Below are 13,584 nucleotides of genomic sequence, written 5' to 3'. Positions count from 1 at the left end.
CATATATTTTTCCATTATTAAGAGGCAGTCACATCACAAAACCAACAAACTAACTTGTATTGTACTAAAATATTAAAACAATTTCCATTGATAACAACCAAGCAACTTTCAATTGACAATGCAAACTAGAGCATGTCCTTTGAATACTTCTTTTAGCAAAATGGTAAAATAGGCCACTGTACATTTTTTTAAAGTAAAATGAGTATAAGAACATTCTCATTCTTTTAACATCACCTATCGAGTAGAAGCAAGGAATAGAGCCCATCATAGAGGAAGCACAATTATAATCATTTATAAATTATTTTTTTTCAAAAAAATATTTTTTTATTTGTTTCTATAGAAAATCAATTAATCTAGATCCTCAAAAAAAATTTTATTTTTTTGAAAAAATTTTACCCCACTTTTTTTTTTCTTCCATAGATTCTCTTGCAATCAAATATATCCTTAGCCAAAAATGATAAGCGCCATCAACGATAGCCACCAACTAACAGGGTCGGCCCAACCTTTAAGCGATTTAGGCGATTTCTTAATATTCCAGTCCACAAAAAACCATCATGGAAAAGGCCTCAAGACAAAATGGAAAGAGTTCGCCTTAGACCGGCCCACTGCAGAAACACCTCAAAGACAAAAAGGCGTTAGGCCTCTAAATACATTGGGCTGCTCCTGCCAACCAAACTCATTAGGCTTAGCTTTGCTTTTTTTTTTTTTTTTTTTTTTTGGGTAACGATCAGTAGCAACTATAGCAGTCCGCATGAATTGATTATAATAAAAACCTAAATATCCATACTATATCTTTTAGACAAGAAAAAAAAAAAAGTAAATCTAGATGCATATATAGATAAAGAATATCCACACAGATCATCAGAAACAAATGCCTCCTCAAATTATAGGTATCTTTTTCTCGGTGGAACCTCAAATTATAGTTATCAAATGAAGACATGCGTTGGGAACACGTTTGGATTAATGATGCGTATGAATGAGACCTTTGCTCCCTACTCTTCAAAGCTTTTTTTTTTAAAAAAAAAACTCACGGCAATCAAATCATATGCTGGTTCAGAAACACCTTCCATTTGTTGGTCAACTTGACGCCATATATAGTGAGAAAAAATATAGTACTGCACATGGAAACTCCAGGTTCTATCCAGGAACAGAGCTCTCTTATCCCACATGACACGCTGACCGCATGTACATGGGCGTTACTTGAACCCGTAGAACGCATCCACCAAGAGCCAGCGGCCTTTTTTTTTATAATTTTTTTTAAACATCGTATCATAAGTGTATGAATATAAATAAAAAAAATTAAAATACAGTACATTCGGAAGAACACTAGATAATTCTGTCTAGTCCATTTATAAGTGGTTTCTTCGCAAACAAAAGACGCCATCCAATCGGCTATCTTATTGACCTTCCGAAATATATACTATATCTGAATAGCCATTTTATTGCAAACCATGATTTGGATGTTTTTTTAGCAGCGGATGGTAATTACCGTCTTCAGGTCCACCGAATTCACCCGAAGATGGTCGCAGAATCTCTTCCCAAGAGGACCTCCTCCGCCCGCACTACAATTGAGGCGTCCACTGTCCTTTGCCCACGTAATTCCTTCTCAAAATCCACAATAAATCGACCCTCGTGCCGTCATGCGATCGCCCACTTCCGCAGCAAATCCGCCTACTGTCCCGCAGGTACAACTCAAGCTAATACCATCAGCTGATTCCCATCTTATGACGACCGTCCGATCGATAACGTTCAGTACGCTGCTCCGCAGGCTATCTCAACGGCAGCGTCAGTTCCCCTAGTCCAATCCTCCGACGGCGCTGTAACAAACCCGAAGGCATTAAATCCAAACTCAGCGGCATCTGAGCCTTTATTTAAAACTCAGATATATTCGAAACCCACCACTTCCGTTCCCTTCACGGTTCCGCTTACTCCATGTGACGCTGATGCCATAACGTCAACTTGGTGCACCGCTCTCTTTCCCTGCTTCTCCAGTTCTCCTACCGCTCTCTCTCCCTGCTTCTCCTACGATTCGCCGGATCGATGCCCAACCGATTTATTATTATTTTCAAAGAATTCGTTTAATTCGACAAAGAACGCTCCCCTGCCCTCGTCGACTCCAGATCCCGTGGCGACGCGACCCCAAGAGAGAGAGAGAGAGAGAGAGGAGGGAGATGACGGTACCTGAGAGGCATCGGAACGGGGCGGCGCCTGCGGTGGTCCCGCCGCCGCCTAGGGTTCCGCTGCGGCGGGTCCTCCGCGTGGCGTCAGTGGCGTGCGGGATTCAGTTCGGTTGGGCCCTCCAGTTGTCGCTGCTGACGCCGTACGTCCAGGAGCTGGGGATCCCTCATGCATGGGCGAGCCTGGTGTGGTTGTGCGGGCCGCTCTCGGGGCTCATCGTCCAGCCCCTCGTTGGTTACCTGAGCGACCGCTCCGCGAGCCCCTTCGGCCGCCGCCGCCCCTTCATCGCCGGCGGCGTCGCCACCATCGCCCTCGCCGTCCTCCTCGTCAGTCACTCTGCCGACCTCGGCCACCTCCTCGGCGACCTCTCCGCCTGGCCCCGCCGACCCCGCGCCATCGCCGTCTACCTTCTGGGGTTCTGGCTCCTTGATGTCGGCAACAACGCCACCCAGGGCCCCTGCCGCGCCCTCCTCGCCGACCTCGCAGGTCCTCTCTCTCTCTCTCTCTCCCTCCCCCTCTCTCTCTCTCTCTCTCTTCCTTCTTGATTTCGTTGCGACGCGGCGGAGCTGGGGTTTGCCCGGTTTTGGGATTCAATAGGGTAGAGGAAGCCGAAGGTTATGTGGGCTCCGGAATCTTGAAAGCAATGGACTTTCCCTTTCCTTTAATAGCTGAGTTAATGACATTGAATTTTTGGTAGAATTACTTGAATGCCATGCTGGGGATTACTGGTGGTATGTGTCTTTTTCCGTTGAGTTGAAGATATGCTAATTTTTGAAGGAGGAAACGACTGTCAGTGGCATGGAAGTTGTTTCATTTTTTTTCAAGGGTATGAATATATTTTGGCATAGGATTAATGCTGTTGATAGGAATTTTTTTCTGCTCTAAGTCTTAATTCATTATTCCTACATGATGATTCTTGGAATTATATAGATGATTTGGTGTCCATGGTCCCTCGTGATGGAATTGCACCAGGTAGAGAATGTCGTGTTGTTGTGTCCTTTTCGTAGCTGGGAAACAGCATGATTCATGAGGTTTATTGGATTCTGGTCTGGATCACGATGGTGCCCATCACACTAGAAGGCGAGTCAGACTATTTCAATTTAACTGACTTAATTTGCTAGGACTCAATGCCTTTATATATGTCCAATTAGTAGAATATATGAGTGAGAGAGGGAGAGAGAGAGGGAGAGAGAGAGGGAGGGGGGTGAGGGAGGGGATGGGGGAAGAGAGAGAGAGAGAAGGGACTCTAGCCCACTTTGAGAGGATCAGGGGAGGACTCTACAGGCCTACTACTTTACTAGTTTGCATAGATGGCGCATAAGTATTGTAATTTTGAGCTCCTAAACTCCTAGACCTACAGAAAACTAGAAAAATTGAAACGGGAAATGCAACTTCTTAGGTTATTACTTGCTTAGGTGACTTGTAAGCATTACCGAATGTAGACTTGAAAACCTGTAGACCTTGATAATAAGGAAAACTGATGTGAAATGTGTAATGTCTCAGGCTATTAACTTGATTCAAAGGATAAATGGCTTGTAAGCATTATCATTCATACACTACAAAATTCTTAGACCTATAGAAAAATGGAAATTGAAATGGGAAATGCAGGGTCTTAGGCTTTTATCATAAACTGAAATAGGAATCATGACTGACATTTTGAACTTTCTAGAACAGAAAATTGTAATTTAAGATTTAGGGAAGTATGACACATTTTACCTTTGATGGAAGTAAACCTCAAAAATCACACCAAATGGTATGCTACTGTTAGTTAGATTGATGAATAGAATAGAAATATGGGATTACTGATGTGGCATGAAAATTTCATGGGCATGGCATCAGCCTGACCTCTAGAAAATAACATTTTATATGCATGGAAGTCGTAGGAACAAAGGAGTGCTAGTTATACTAGGTCTTATCATTCATGTCCCATTAATGTTCACACGAAGCATTTTTGATTGATTTACGGAGATCCAAATAGCTCAGTCCTAGTATTAATCTAAAACAATTTTTCTTAACTCGAATAAGTTGCTGTTCGAGTGGCTTTTGAGTTGCTATTCTGAAGGTCTTAGTAATTATCTAATTACACACTTTTAGACCATTGAGTTTGCCAGCATCTAGTCAAGTGCTGTGTCATGTTACTTATGGCAGAACACCTTTTTTTGTAGTTATAACCTGCAAGTTGTTTCCTTTGGAAGGTTTCTCCATTCCAACTCCTATCAACTTTTTCTCTAGAATGTTAACCTTTATAGTTAAATCTAGATTTTCAGGTTTTTACCATCGGGTTTTAACTTCTAAAATCTTATGGTTTTATCAGAATTGGATATGCTAATTTTTATGCCTTAGTATGTTAATCTGGTATTTGTTCGTCTTCTTCCACTGGTTGGTCTTATAGGTAAGACTAAAATTATAAGCTAGCCAAGATCAGCCAGCCAGGCTGAGCTTAAGCTTGGCTTATTCTCTAATTATCCTGAATCTGATCCAGCATATTTAATTCAACCTAGACTTGAGCTGCTTATGAACAATTCTTTTAATAGATCTAGTGAGAGCAAGAGGTCCCTCAAGGACTTTGCATATATACCTTGAGCTAATTTCCACTGTTATCTCAATATTGTAGTTGATATACATTGTTCTGCATGTGAATTATATGAGTCTTTAGTAATTTTAGTAATTTTAGTATAAAAATAATTCTTATTTATATCTAGTGGCTATTGTAATATATATTAGTTATTATTACTCCTATTTTAAGATCAATAGAGCAGAGTGCAAGCAGGTCAAGCCTCTCTAGCTTGACTCACTTATTAACCGAGCTACGAGTTTGGGTTCAATTTCTAGTTGAACACAAGCTACTCAGAACTACTTACTTGTTTGACAGTCCTTGGCAAGACTAAATCTTCTTTGAAATAAAATGTAATCCTATTGAACAAGCATGCCTTTTTGTTTTCAGCACTTCTGAGTCTTTTTTGGATTTTAGGAATTTTAATCAGGATAGAGGTTTCTGGAAGTTATAATGCAAGGCAAAGGATTTCTTTCTTTCCCCCTTTTTTTTTCTTTTCAGAAAGTTGTCTCCTTAAATTTATGTCTGCGGATATTTAAAGAGACTTGAACAAAAGATTTAAGCTAACTTGCTCATAATTCGGCAGGATAACTTAAGTCAAGCAAATGGCATATCTATTATCTGGTCGGGGCAGTCATACTCAGATGTCGATTGGCTACTCTACATGTTGCTTACCTAATAGATGCCTTCATTCTTTCTGTTATTTCAGGGAAGGATCACAGGAGGACTCGGATAGCTAATGCTTATTTTTCACTCTTCATGGCCTTGGGAAATATACTAGGCTTTGCTACTGGATCTTATAGTGGCTGGTTTACCATCTTTCCCTTTACTGTCACCTCAGCTTGCAGCATCAACTGTGCCAACCTCAAGTCTGCTTTTCTTCTTGACCTTGTTCTTCTTATCATCACTACTTATATCAGTATATCATCCGTCCAAGAAGTTCCTCTAAATTCTAGCAGTGAGGTTCCATACTCTGCTGAAGGAACAGTAGAGCAGCTAAACCATGGCCAAGAGGCTTTCCTCTGGGAATTGATAGGATCCTTTAGATACCTAACATTGCCTGTTTGGATGGTTCTGATTGTTACTGCACTTACTTGGATAGGATGGTTTCCATTTATTCTCTTTGACACTGATTGGATGGGCCGAGAGATCTATCGAGGCAACCCAAATGAAGGGCAACATTATCAAATTGGAGTTAGAATGGGGGCTTTTGGTCTGATGTTGAATTCTATTCTTCTTGGTTTTACTTCAGTTGTGATGGAAAAACTGTGCCGGAAGTTGGGAACTGGACTTGTTTGGGGAATCTCAAATATTCTCATGTCTTTCTGCTTTGTAACAATGCTCGTAATATCTTCAATTGCGAAAAATGTGGATTACCCCAGCAGTGGACTTCCTCCAGATGGCATTGTTGTTGCTGCACTAATTGCTTTTGCAGTACTTGGGGCACCTCTGGCAGTGAGTAAATAGCTTCAATATACATTTTCATTAATTAGTAAAGTCATTTTTGCGTGTTACTTTATAAAGTAGTTCTCATTTTTACAGGTTACTTATAGTATTCCTTATGCAATGATTTCTACTCGAATTGAGTCTTTAAGGCTTGGCCAAGGTAGATGCTCCATTTCTTATCTCTAAGTCTTTTGTATTTTGTTGCCCTTGTTTTTTATATGCTAACTGACAATTAAATTGCAGGATTAGCAATGGGCATTCTAAATCTTGCAATTGTGATTCCTCAGGTAGACATTCTCTCACTATAATATTCCTAAATTTGTGTTTGAGTAGTATCTTTTTCCTTGTTATAGGAGAAGTATTTGAATATTCTATGAGAAATTATTTATATTTCTTGAATTATTGTTTCGGTGGAAACAAGGCAAGTTATCATCCTGTATTGGGCAATTCTAGTGCTAAATAATGCTGCGAAATTTAAAGAAAGATCTATAGAACTTAAAAGTAACAAAGAAACTAAATAACAGTATCCTAAGGACATGTTTGGTGCTGCTTTTGTCAAGGTCGGCGGAACCGTCTCGAATCGGACGGTTTTGGCCAATCCGAGTCATACCGGTGGCTCATCAGTACGGTTCCGATAATGAAAATGAGATCTGTTGCTGGAGCCGGCGAAGGAGAAGGAAAGAAAGAGCGAACGGGGGAGGGAGGGAGAGAGAGAGGTCGGGAGGGCCGCAGGGGGCCGGCAGAGGCTATGGCAAGCAAGGTCGCGGCTAGTTTCTCTGTTTTGAACGAAATAGGGGTCCAGCCATGGCTTAAAAAAATTCGTGATTTTTAAGTGAAATCAGCAAATCGCCGACCGCCTTCACATAAAAATCGCAAAATTAAAAATTTTGAAATTTTTAAGTGAAGTCGGCAAGTGACTTGCCGAATTCACTTAAAAATTCTAAAATTTTTTAAGTCGTGACCGGATCTTGTTTCGCTGCGTCCTCCACCAGCATCCTCCACCATCCGCCGGGGTCCACCTCCCTCCCTCTCTCCTCCTTCTCTCTCTCTTTCTCTTTTCCTCTCTCCAACGGTACCGTGCCCTCACTCGTCTGTACGGGCTCGGCACGGCCCGTACCATCTTGTGCCACCGAAGAACCGGTACGGTGCCCGGTACCGGTTTCTCTAACCGTGGCTTCTATTTTATAAAAAGAGAGAGAAGCCAGAAGCTTGGTTTTTGAGCTTTTCCTAAAGCAACTTTTCTGACTTTGCTTCTTGTAAAAACACTTTTTTTTTGATAAAATGGATGGCTCATACTTGCCTACATCCAACAAAATTAGAAAATAAAATGTCTCTGAAACATACAGAAATACTGGAATACGACGTCCATAAGACTCCATTGGAATGCTCAACAACAAATGAGTCCACTCAATCCGCTGCACTGTTCGTTTTTCTGTAGACATGGTTTACAACAATTATAGTTCTCTGATAGTTTTCAAATGTCCAACAACAGTGGGTATTCAAAGGTAGTTTCAGGTCATTTTAAAATCTACCCAATCACTATAGCTGAATCTCCTTCAAGTAGAATATGATTGGCTCTTAGGAAATATATAGCATATCGAATCCCCTCTCAAGCAACCCTCAGCTCTACTCTAGGTAGAGATGGCTCGAATAGTTGTCTTCCTCCAGCCATAATAAATTGGGAATCCGGGCCTCTAGTTACAGAACCCTCTCCTCCCATGCCAGCTCTATCATTAACACTACCATTGAAAGTAAAAACACTTTTCAAATAATGTTACCAAACGCATTTTGTAAGAAGTATTTTTTTTTCTCTTTAAAAGTCAAAAAGTACTTTCTTTAAGCAATCCAAACACGCCCTAAAGAATTCTGTTGAGCGTAATAATATGTAAGCTATACTCACGTGCTTACTTCAAACTTACAAATAATTCTACCGACCTTTCAAGAGACTAAAGCAACAAAAATAATTATGTATATATATATATATATATATATATATATATATATATTCTGAAAAGTAAAAGCAAGTCTCACATCAAGTGAAACCTATAGAACAAGGGGAAGATTTAGAATAAATATATTCTACGACATCCTATAGCATTGCAGAATTTTGTAAGGATAAATTTACTCATTTTTCAATTTTCTATTGGGTCACACTGTTTCATTTATCTATCTTTTTGCAGGAACTGTCCATTTTGGATTTTTTAGACCATATACCTCTATCTTCATGCATAGTATGTGAACATTTGGTTCATGTAGATTGATATTATATATGCATCCATTACTGATCTGTGTACTTCAACTATCACAGTGTGTATTTATAAGCTAAACGTGTGTTCATTTCAGAATACGGCTATGATACTCCACTAAAGTCCAAAATGAATACTTTCTGCAAAAAAAAAAAAAAATGAAACTGATCTATTTTTGTAAATGAAAATAAAGTTAATTTTTCTGCAAAATTCCAGTTGCATTATTGTGTAGCTTAATATGATGGAAAAACACCAAACACTCCTCCTGCTGATACCCACTTCATTAATTTGCTAGGAAACTTCAAACTTTTTTATATTCCCATTATATAGTATATGGAAAAGGAAATAACAAGGAAAAGGCACATTATTATGTGACTATAATCATTAAATCATGTCATCGTATTTTTGATGATTTTAAGGATCCTTATCTACAGTTCATTTCCATCCAAGGTTAGCTCTAGCGAGCCTAACAACTTTTTCAAATCCTCTTTCATTACTTCATCAATGCTGCGTTTCCATTTCATTCTAGATCCTTCAGTGCAAATCTTAGCACCTCGCCATTTTGGATTTTGCTTAGTTCCTTATGCGACATTTGCTTCGTGGAATGTCAGCCTACCATGAAATAGAAATCCAGCTTTGGCCCCATGTTGATGTTTGGTTTGTGTAACAAGGAATGGAATCATGATTTCTTAATAATTACCATTCCTTAAATAGAGGAATTGCCATCCCACTCTTAAATTGGATGAATGGTCATTCTCATAGAAATGAAAGATATTTCTGGTTTGAACTGCTTATCAGCATTTATGGTAAACAAATAGGAACAAGTGACAACTTTGGTATAAATCATTTAGTGGTGTTGATGGTATAAAATGGGAATTCATAATTTGAATAACATTTGAATTTAAAAATGTTATTTTTATTAGGACGAATAATGAAAACATTAAATAACGACCATTCTACCATTATAATGGTTGTTATTTATAAGCCCGTCATGTATACATATAACATAAGATTTAAATGGAGCCTCCAACACAATTATAATGATTATAATAAGAATCATTATAATGTAATAATAATGTTATTAATGCTACCATTTAATAAAAATTGTGATATTATTAGATGGTTATTATAGTATTACAACTATAATCATTATAGTAATATATCATGAAAATATTATTTTATATTATAAGAATATGTACTATTATAATGGTAAATTTATATTTTATATGTAATTATGATAATATTAATCTTGACATGTTAATATTATATAATTATTAAATTGTAGTTTAAGTTATGCTGAGAGGGTGAGAGGATACAAGATGGACGGGATAGGATTTGCAACTTAAGTTGCAGTTGGTACTACGATCATTTTTTAATTGCAGTACCAAATGCAACTTTGGGACTTTTTTTTGACAATTGTAATTGCAAGTTGCAACTGAATTGCAGGCAACCAAACAACTGCACTAGCTGCTTGCAATTCCAACTGCGGCAATTGGGATTGCAACCTGCCTAATTCCAGGCAAATATATGGAACCTTCATGCAAGGTTAGCAACTAATATATCTTAAATTGGAGACTGTTGCATAATGGACCTTTGGTCATATGCCTGCACATGGAAAAGTTTTGATGCAAGCTCTTCATGTAGTGGTTCTTTAATTTCTTCAATTCATGATTCTTGATCCATATTTCAGTCTCAAGAAGCTTTTCAAGACCTAAAGTTGCTACAATTGCTTTTGATGTAACATTGCTTAACATCAAATCATTGTTGAGAGATGTCAATTTAATTTGTAACTATTAAAAGATCTACTTGTATTTATGCTAATAAAGAGCATTAATTTTGGAACTCAACTTCTTGTTTAATAACCTGATAAAAGGGGGAAAAGCAAGATGACTCAGGTAAAGAATGGAAGAATAAGATAGAATCCTTTATCTCCAATACCAAATTTGGTGTTGAGCCAACAATTGATGGCCTAAAATGTGTGGAAGGCTTTTGAAGGGTTTGGAAAACTAGAATTTGGATCAAGAAATGACCTTGCTGTTCTGTCATAGAAAACAGGGAAGAAAAATTGATTTTGGCAATCACAAAATTTAAAATGGCCTAAAATTTATTTTTAAGATTTGATGAGGTATAGATGCAAAGAACAAGTTTCTAAAGGGCGTTTGTCAATTGGTGGTGGTATGTAGTGACCTTATAATAGAAATTCAGATCACAGATTTTATATTTGTGTAGAAAACAATAGTAAAGTGAGGTTTAGAAGCAAAAACAAGCATCGTATTAGGAGAAATCAAAGATAATAGAAGAGATGCTTTTTTTTCTTGGAGCTGGAGGGAGAGGGATGCTGAATTTGGCCTAAAGAAATCACTTCTTTCTAAAATTCATGTATGATGATTTTTTGGCCAACCCCAATAAGTCCTTTTATAGACTCTTCATGACTTCTACAAACAAACTAGGATTCTTGGAAACAAAGTATGAATCTCTACATGGGCACCCAAAACCTTTTCTAAGAATACAAAATTCAGGATTCACACTTAAGCCTGTATAGAAAGACACCTAAAATAACCAAAAATTTTGGATTCGACAGATTTTCTTCACTTATTCTGCCTAATGTGTACTTAAAGTAGGACTCTTGTACACTAATAATAGATTAAAATCTAATTTAAAAATTATCTATATAAAGGTTCTAAAGGTTCAAAAAGAATCTAGAGTCAATCAGTTTTTATTCCGCATCAGTTGCTTTCCACCTATGTGCCAGTCTTGGAAGACTTACACTGCCATAAAGAATTTCAGATGGGGAAGTTGAAGTTGAAAAATGGTTTTTTGGGTAAAATCAGTGTGTCTTAGCTGGATATTTGGAAGTGTCTTAGTTTTGGTGTTTGTCTTATTGAGTTTGCAAAGTAGGGATGTCCATATGTCATTTTAGCCCATTGGCTAGTGGGCTAACTTAAAAAGTAAACTAGTTGAGCAAATGCTTTTCTCCCATTTGAAAAAATGTTGGTTTGCCATGTATAGCACTTCAAGTTAATCCTGGACCAATCATACACAACCCAAACAGAGCTAACTTGACAAGTTTGGGTATATTACATGATAATACACATCACATTGTAAGAAGAGGGAGCTTTGAGGTACTGTCAGCTAATTCTTTTCGTACGCAAAATGACATTATTTTTTTATTAAGCAAACTGCAGTAGAATCACTATTTTAAAAGTCCATATTAGGTCAATAGGCAATGTATAGACCCTCTCTCCGAACTCATGTTCACTTCTTTCTGAAACTTTGGAAGACCAATGTAATCTCTCTTCCCTATTTGCCTTTACTGTGCTCATGCCCAATTCCTGTCTTCCTCTAGTAACCAATGCCATATCTCCCTGAGTGCACTAGTCCTGTCTGCCATCCAAACTAATTGCATTCTTTCCAGTCCTTTATCTCTCGTTTTCTATGATTTAAATATTCCTATCAATCTCTCGGTAATCTGGTCGGATCTGACAAATCCTATCATTTTCCTTATGTAACCTGCCTCATGTACTTCATGATCATGGAGAGTTTGAGATTTTCTTGGTTCCAAACGAGATAAAGAGTTACCATTTCTTTAATATCATAGCCCTTCGTCCTTACCTACCATTTGAATTAAGTCTTACTGTTCAGTTTATACTTTTTATCTTTTTTAAGAAAGACACTTGCAAGTTTGGATCTTCCAGGGAAGCTTTTTAGAGTGGCAAGTGATGGATGCATTAACAACAGAGTAATGAGGTGACATGTTCATTTCCATGAGCATATGTTTTCAAAGGATCAGTATAGGGTCTATAACCTTAGTTAAGAACCGGGTTCTTTCTTTTCTACATCACATATCATTATGTCAATCCAATGCGAGTCTATGGAAGCAATTGCTCTGATGCACTTCAAAATATTTCAGTTCTCAATGTACACTGTTGTGTCATCATAACTCTAACTTGAACTAATAATGATGATGATGAGAATTTCAGCAAAATTTTATTGTAATTAGGTTTAACAAATGGAAGTATATATGACTGATAATCACATTTAATGAAAATTGTGAGACATCTTTTTTTTTTGTTAACAAATTTCTTCGACTTTTTCCAAATTTACTTTTTTCCCCTTTCCTTTATGGATTTTTTCAACATATCTTTATGATTTATTAATCTTTTTAAAAAATACATTGCACTTGCTGAGATTATTAGAAAAATCTTTGCCTTTCATGTTATATTTTTCATTTTTTAATTAAATTGGGGCTCAAACATAATATTTTTTTTAATTTTCATCAATTTGTCTTTCCGATTTAGGATGATATACTTCTATTTGTTTATCTTAGTAAACCTATGAATAATGGGCCAAGTTATTGGCTTTCAAAATCTGAAGAATAACTTGAATGAGTGGTTCCATAGACAAGGAATGCTACTATAATCCAAGCATCAAAGAACTCCTAGCCATACTGCATGAATTGCGAGCTTGCTAAGCATAAGCTGTGAGATTCATACTTTAATTACGAAGATTAAGCTTGACAAAATGACATATTTGACAACTGAACAAAATCGAAAATGGGTTGGATATTAGAACTCTGACTCGGCAACCATTTTATTTGGTAATTGTCAAAATCTGTCCAACCTCTTGAAGTACTTTCACGTCATCTGCATGTGAATACATGAGCTTTTGTATATAGAGATCAAAAATGAATTTAGTCTTCGGTTACCATGCATATTAATTGAGTGTTTAACTGCTTTTAACTGTTGCTGTTGGGACTTGTGAAACATCAGGTACTGGTCTCTCTGGGAAGTGGACCATGGGATCAATTATTTGGAGGCAGCAATTCGCCAGCCTTTGCTGTAGCAGCAGTTGCAGCTTTTGCCAGCGGAGTTGTGGCAATTGTTGGTCTTCCTCCATCCTATATTGGAAGGACAAAGAGTCGCAGATAAGTGTATTATTGTATTCTTTTTATCATTTTTTTTTTGGAATCTATGCTGCTGTTCAATAGCCATTTCACATGGGAAAAGATGTAATATTAGATGTCATTTGTTAAATAAAGCTGCTTATTTCTTTTCCTTCTGTCACTTTTCTGCTTCTTTTGGCTGCCCCCAGGATACACACACTCTCAGTCTCTCTGGTTGTTGGTCACTAGCATTACTGCAATCTGAAATCAAATTTTTT

The 13,584-nt window shown here is 37.6% G+C and overlaps 1 protein-coding gene across 2 annotated transcripts; it reads left to right on the top strand.

The window, feature by feature from the left end:
• Positions 1-1,911: 1,911 nt before the first annotated feature.
• LOC103704302 (sucrose transport protein SUT2) lies at positions 1,912-13,487 on the top strand. Of its 2 annotated transcripts, XR_015973521.2 has the most exons (6): positions 1,912-2,664; positions 5,442-6,187; positions 6,275-6,338; positions 6,422-6,465; positions 9,871-9,969; positions 13,194-13,332. XR_015973521.2 is itself a non-coding variant. In XM_039134139.3 (5 exons), the coding sequence occupies exons 1-5, from the start codon at positions 2,172-2,174 to the stop codon at positions 13,350-13,352; spliced, it is 1,506 nt and encodes a 501-aa protein (XP_038990067.1). In that variant the 5' UTR covers positions 1,912-2,171; the 3' UTR covers positions 13,353-13,487. The 2 variants fall into 2 exon arrangements, 1 of the variants encoding a protein (XP_038990067.1); XM_039134139.3 differs by lacking the exon at positions 9,871-9,969 and having other exon boundaries at positions 13,194-13,487.
• The last annotated feature ends 97 nt before the right edge of the window (positions 13,488-13,584 follow it).

This window comes from Phoenix dactylifera, chromosome 15 (genome assembly GCF_051530095.1).
Source record: "Phoenix dactylifera cultivar Ajwa chromosome 15, Ajwa_hap1_PhDact_Kaust_v1.1, whole genome shotgun sequence".
Lineage (NCBI taxonomy): Eukaryota > Viridiplantae > Streptophyta > Magnoliopsida > Arecales > Arecaceae > Phoenix > Phoenix dactylifera.
The sequence above is the reverse complement of the archived record's forward strand: the minus strand, read 5'-3'. Positions and strand labels throughout refer to the sequence as shown.

Coding starts and splice junctions, on each gene's coding strand:
- LOC103704302 (XM_039134139.3), top strand. CDS start 2,172: ATGACGGTACCTGAGAGGCATCGGAACGGGGCGGCGCCTGCGGTGGTC. Junction 2,665..5,441: donor CCTCCTCGCCGACCTCGCAG/GTCCTCTCTCTC, acceptor CTGTTATTTCAG/GGAAGGATCACAGGAGGACT. Junction 6,188..6,274: donor TACTTGGGGCACCTCTGGCA/GTGAGTAAATAG, acceptor TCATTTTTACAG/GTTACTTATAGTATTCCTTA.